Raw genomic sequence first — 6,796 nt, 5'->3', positions numbered from 1 at the left:
CGGCAGTTATCAAGAATGCATTTTAAATTAATTTAACTTTGGGCAGAAGCAGCATATGGATATGGTTGTGCAACCTGCTTTTAATTATTATGAACATCACATTTGTGCGTTGTGAATAAAAGATAAAACAGCATATTCCTAAGAGTAGTAAATTGTATCGACTCGTTATGTTCGAAACACTTCCTGGATTTTAATTTTATTTTAATATTTCAAAAATGTAGCTTGGTTCGTCCAGTTTCGAGCTAAACAAATTTTCCACCTTTCTATGGGTTTGTACATACTAAGTRATAGTTTTAAATTATAAACAAAAAAATTATTTTTAAATATTTTCCATTTCGAATTTATGATCATTAATGATTTTGATCATTATGATTTTAAGTTTAATTAACGTTATTTTTTTAATTTTTTTATTTTTAGTTTTACGAAATTTCTCACAAACAACCAAATACGTTATACAATACTTTTTAACACTAATCATACCAAGACTTAATATATACGTATTTCTACCATAGCGGGTCAAATGACCCGACTGTATGTTTCATGCTTGAATGTATAAAATATGGATGTTAGGAAGGAAATACAAATATAAATTAAATTTATTATAATTAAACAATATAGTATGTTGATCATTTCTATTATAAAAGCAAAAAATAAAAAATTTTAATTCATAGTTCATCGCATTTTTTACATATTTTCCGCAAACATATTTTTTACATTTAGAGCAAATTTTTTTGGTTTTATTTTCTTTACAATATCCTATTTAACATCTCATATGTTTGTAAGCATCTGTAGTAGACTTAGGCAACGATCCTTTCGTATTTTTTTCTTGTTTTGGTTGTTCGCAGACTTCTCGAAAATCGGCGCCAAGTTTTTATGATAGCTTGAGTAAAAATCAGCGCCTCGGGTATTTTCTCCTGTCGATTGCTTGTACACCATCCAACAATGTCAGCCTAGAAATCCAACGCAAGATAACTCTTGCCAACAGGTGCTACTTCGGACTGAGTAGGCAATTGAGAAGCAAAGTCCTCTCTCGACAAACAAAAACCAAACTCTATAATTCACTCATAATACCCGTCCTGCTATATCGTGCAGAGGCTTGGACGATGACAACAACTGATGAGTCGACGTTGCGAGTTTTCGAGAGAAAAGTACTGCGAAAGATTTATGGTCCTTTGCGCGTTGGCCACGGTGAATATCGCATTCGATGGAACGATGAGCTGTACGAGATATACGAYGACATTGACATAGTTCAGCGAATTAAAAGACAGCGGCTACGCTGGCTAGGTCATGTTGTCCGGATGGACGAAAACGCTCCAGCTCTGAAAGTATTCGACNAAAACGCTCCAGCTCTGAAAGTATTCGACGCAGTACCCACCGGGGGAAGCAGAGGAAAAGGAAGACCTCCACTCCGTTGGAAGGACCAAGTGGAGAAGGACCTGGCTGCACTTGGAATATCKAATTAGCGCCACGTAGCGAAAAGAAGAAACGACTGGCGCGCTGTTGTTAACTCGGCTATAATCGCGTAAGCGGTGTCTACGCCAATCAAGAAGAAGAAGATTGCTTGTACAAAGTTTATGCCATTTATGCCAGCGAAAACAAGGATATTGAAAAAAACTTGGAGAGGCCATCTGCAAGATTTAGGTTTTGTAGTAAATTTCCTTGCCATTTGATCGGTCATGTCTACACCAAATTGATTTTATTGTAATATGAAACAGTTTCAGGTAAACGTTTATCATTGTTTTCTACTTTAACGAATTTATGTTTAGAACTAAGTAAAAGTACTTTTTTTGTTGGCTTACTTTGTTGGTACTCTGTTGTAAAAATTTTCGATGAAAATCTTTTGCTTCACAATTAGTGGAAATTCTCTTTTATTTGACCGAATACTTCCAACTAACGTAGTTTTTTTTGGCTAGGAGGTGTGTTGCTAGGGGTTTGCTTGTGAAGAAGTTGTTGTTGTTGTTGTTGTTGTTGTAACGATTATCAGTCCCCGTTGGGATGGTGAGGGTTGTCAGTGTTGTCGTCGATGTCATCTAACGGGAGGCCCAGGAAACGTGCTGTTTCGACGGAGTCGGACCAAAGGGAATCTAACACCCCTAGATGGGTGGGGTTGGTTGGGCATGCAAAGAGGTGGTCAGTGTCATGCGGAGACTCATTGCATGGTCACTGTTCTTCCGCAACACGTAAATGGCTCAATGAGTTTGAGTACAACCTATTCAGAGAGTGGTACTGAAGAGGGCCTATATTCATCTTTTCCAAGATATGGRAGTGCATTTATGACGTATTTACTATCGACGTCCGATGGTAACCAAAATTTGATTCCAAATTTATCCGGCTTGTTAGGAAATAGCTGTTCGTTTATATTAGGTTGTCAAAAAAGTCATGGGTATTTTTTATTGAATTTTCAATTGTTCATAAATTTTTTTTTGATGACTCATGTCCAGCTCTTGACCGATGCTACGGCTGCTACTATGTCGGTCTCTTTCGACCAATTCAGCGATTTATCGCAATTTTCGATGACAGGCCTTCCGGAGCGTGACGCCTCTTCGACCACCTTTATACCAGAACGAAAACGTTGAAACCATCGTTGTGCGGTGGAAATGGAAACTGTATCGGGTCCATAAGATGCAGTTTTGCCTTTGTCGTAGTAATACTGTAAAATATGCCGTATTTTCTCTTTATTTTGCTCCATGTTTGCGACGSTATAACTCACGAACGACTTAAAAGAAATGACAATCAGTCAAACACGTGTTAACGCGTGAAATGAGCTTTCCAAAAAGGAACCGATGACCCGATGCGACGAATGAAACGAGAACTACGCGCTCTCAGCGCCAACTAGCGAAAATACCGCAAGACTTTTGACAACCCATTATTTTCACCCGGTTTGTAACCGTTTTGGCTGTTCTCAATGAAAATATCCCAAATCGCAGATACTATAGCGAATTTATTTGTGTTCAAACGTTGGATCCGCAGATTTTTTTTAATCAAATCGCATAAATCTAAGAATTTCGGTAAAATTATTTCTGCTCATAGTTTCAGGAAAAATTTAGGCCTCCATATGTTATTCCACAAAAAAAAAGGAAATATTCAGATTATTTGCTCCATGTGCAGCTCAAGCATATAAAATTCCAATAAATGCATCTAACTTTTTTTAGATAAACTCCAATCGGAACATAACACTCTCTTTGCATCTTCTATTGTGCATGTTCTTATATGGTTCATAATTCGGTGGTCAATTATCAATGTAAATGCAGTATTAAATTTACCTTTCATTATATGGCGTTTYGAATATCCTGTTGGGCCTACTTCTTGCCTGAAAATGTTATGAAGTGGTGTTCTCCCAGGTATGCCACCTATTAGTATTTCTTCCCAAACAGATACATCAATTGCAACATTTTKTTCATTTATTTCTACTTCACTTTCTTCCGAACTTGAGAGTAATCTCATTCTTTTTCGGCCACTACATACATTCACAATATTTTCCTCTTCATCATCAGTATCTGTAGAATCAAACTCATTTTTATTTGCATATTGGTCGCAAATCTTCATTTTCAGAAAATTCAGCTTCACTAATTTCTGAAAACTTTTCGCCAATATTATTTATATCTTCTAAAACTTGCTTTGCTTCGAGATTTTTCTGGGATGATCTGTATTACTATAGCTATCAAAATAAAATATATGCTAGGTACTTAATAAGACTTTAAGTTTTTGCCACTTTTTCATACACTAAAATGCTATTTCCAATCTAAAGTTTGATATTTTCTTGAAATTATTCTGAGCTATTTTCGTTGAACTACTTTACACAACCGCCTTTTAAAGAATGTGCAACTTACTGACTACAAATATGACTCGATAATCTCATAAAACAAAAAAAAACAAACAGAAAAAAAAAAAAAAAAAAAAAAAAAAAAAAAAAAAAAAAAAAAAAAAAAAAAAAAAAAAACAATTTTTTTTGTATAACTGGTTTAAAAAGGTTTTTTTTTTGTATTTTTTTAAAGCTTTTAGGACTTAATTATTTGGCTGTACAATTTGACGAAATGCGTATTCGATTGAAAAGCCCTTTTCATGTTAAAACAAAGCTTCAGTCCGTCCGTCCGTCTGTATATATACGAACTAGTCCCTCAGTTTTTAAGTTATCCTTTTGAAATTTTGCAAACGTCATTTTCCCTTCAAGAAGCTGCTCATTTGTCGAAGCGGCCAATATCGGACCACTATAACATATATGTATCTTCACCAAATTTGGTATAGATTATTTTCTAGGGCAACAATGTAATAACGGAAGAAATTGTTCGGTTAACTGTAGCATATAGCTACCGTACAAACTGAGCGTTCGGAATCAAGTTCTTGTATGGAAGACTTTGACATTTGACAATTTATCTTCACCAAATTTGGTGCAGATTATTTTCTAGGGCAACAAGGTAATCTCCGAARAAATTGTTCAGATCGGTTAACTATAGCATACAGCTACCATACAAACTGAGCGATCGGAGTAAAGGGCTTGTATGGCAAACTTTCGCATTTGACGTGGTATTTTTACGAAATTTCACATGGATTACTGCTTACGGTAATTATATAATATTCGAAAAAAAATTTTAAGATAAAATACAATAGTTGAAGAAATTTTTAAGGTCAGATAACAAAACCTGCCATACAAACAGAAAAATCAAAATCAAGTTCGTATATGGGCAACTTTGGCTAAATATCATTACAAGATTTGACATGAATTACTTTTTTCATTAAACAGCAAATCAGTTTTATCCGCAATGTAATACAGTTTGTAGGTGTAATGGACCTTATTAATATTCTACATTATTTTTTCTATATTGTAATCAGAATTATCCACTATACAAATAATATATTCTAAACAATTGGTTATTATTATAACATAAGAATAAGGATAATTTTTTTTTTAATTTGCCATAAAATAATTAAATTTCAAGTTTTTCTAGACGCATATTTTATCATATATTAATAATAATAGAGCATTAATTTTTTAAACATAAGTATCATGTTTTAAAACTTCATGTTTAGGAATAAAACAAAACCTGGGTACTAACGTAGATAGGAACTAAACATACAAGTAGTTCGATGGGTGGGTAGAAAGTAAAACTGAATTCTTAAAAAAAGGTGCAAGGCCTCTTTTGTAATTAATGCCTTAGTATTTTCACTAAAATTGTTTGTTGAATACAGTATTCAGGGAAATTTTACAGAACAGACAATTATATCATAAAATTTTTTTATAGAAGATTTTTTTTGACAAGAATATATATGGCACATAAGATAAGTAGCAGAAATATGATTAAAAAATTAGTCATATAATAAATAAATCCCTAATTTTTCCAGATATGAATGATTGAAATTTTAGGCATATTTATTCAACCCTAATAAACTGGTGGGTAGGCAGAAGGTAATTTTGTAAACATTATTGTCCTGTATGAAAACCCTACAAAACAAAATGGAGGTAGAAAACAAAGTTGGGAGGTTAGGTAAAGTGTAACTGGAGGAAGGACTTTACATATAAGGTACTAAAAAATTTTATAAATAGAATGTAAACTCAACGGATTACTTCAGTTTACGCCTASAGCTTAAACTTAGAACAACACMAGCGACTATCMAATTTATYGAAAAAATCCTTTATAAAAAAACATTATTTTTTTTTTATATATTTTTATTTATTTATTATTAATCTTTTTGTATATTTTTTATTGGTATAAATATTTTATATTAATTTATAAAATGCCAAGAGTATCTAGGCAGTCGCAGGAACAAAGACGTCGCAATGCTTTGAATCGAAGCCGACAACAATATAGCTATAATTTGGAAATAAATCGAATGAGGAACGCCGTCTATACTGCACAATTACGCAGTTCAAATTTGGAGTTCCGTTATGCAGAGAGAATTCGGGACAGATCTGCACGTTCCACATCCTGCAGAGGAGTAGGAACGCAACACCGCGGAACATTTAAGTAGGCGTTTAAATCCGGAGTATAGAGCAGAGGAGCAGGAACGCAACACTGCGGAACATTTAAATAGGCGTTTAAATCCGGAGTATAGAGCAGAGGAGCAGGAACGCAACACCGCGGAACATTTAAATAGGCGTTTAAATCCGGAGTATAGAGCAGAGGAGCAGAGGAGCAGGAACGCAACACCGCGGAACATATAAATAGTATGATGCCAGAATCCAATAAACAGAGAAGAAGAAACACAACGAGATGCATTCGTGAACAAATTTTAAATACTTCTCAAAGAAGAGTGACACGCCAGCAAACCAGCCAACAACTTGCAAACGAGCAGGAATCAACGTTGGAAAGAGTTCGATTGCATAGGTCGGATCCCGCAAATCGTCAGTTGGAGAGCGAAAGGCAAGCCAGGAGGAATATCAGAGTCGTGAACTTTCTCCTGATGCACTGCTAGAAGAACAAGCACGTCAACGTCGAGCTGTCAACATCTTTGATACCCTTGACGCATTGTTAATAAAAAAGGGCCTACTGAAATGTGCGTGTGTTGTGGGGCACTTGGTTCCCTCACCAAATATAAATGTTAGAAAAACATCCGACCTCATTAAAGTTCACGCATTTGGAAGATGCTACAGAAGTTTTTTTACTTGTCATCGAAGTTTCCACCTTCGGACCAAAAATATAATTTTTGTAGCACCTGCTATCGGATCGTCAAACAAGGTAAAATACCAAATATCTRCCTCTCAGAAGGATTAGAGTTTCCAGATATTCCGGAATGTCTTCAAGACTTAACGTGTCTGGATGAAAGGCTAATATCCCCGAGTATTCCATTTATGCGCATC

General features: G+C 34.8%; 1 protein-coding gene across 2 annotated transcripts in view; it reads left to right on the top strand.

Moving 5' to 3' along the window:
- The first annotated feature begins 250 nt into the window (after positions 1 to 250).
- The window catches only part of LOC108975070 (equilibrative nucleoside transporter 1-like), a 97,966-nt gene continuing 91,420 nt past the window's right edge, over positions 251 to 6,796 (top strand). Inside the window, exon 1 of one of the 2 annotated variants that reach the window (XM_018943338.1) lies at positions 251 to 269. In XM_018943338.1, coding sequence (XP_018798883.1) covers positions 266 to 269 — 4 coding nt within the window. In that variant the 5' untranslated portion in view covers positions 251 to 265. Of the gene's footprint in view, positions 270 to 4,546; positions 4,562 to 6,796 lie in introns of those variants that run through there. The other variant, XM_018943340.1, reaches the window with a different exon arrangement.

This window comes from Bactrocera latifrons, unplaced genomic scaffold (assembly GCF_001853355.1).
Source record: "Bactrocera latifrons isolate USDA-ARS-PBARC rearing strain unplaced genomic scaffold, ASM185335v1 scaffold_603, whole genome shotgun sequence".
Classification (NCBI taxonomy): domain Eukaryota; kingdom Metazoa; phylum Arthropoda; class Insecta; order Diptera; family Tephritidae; genus Bactrocera; species Bactrocera latifrons.
The sequence above is the reverse complement of the archived record's forward strand: the minus strand, read 5'-3'. Positions and strand labels throughout refer to the sequence as shown.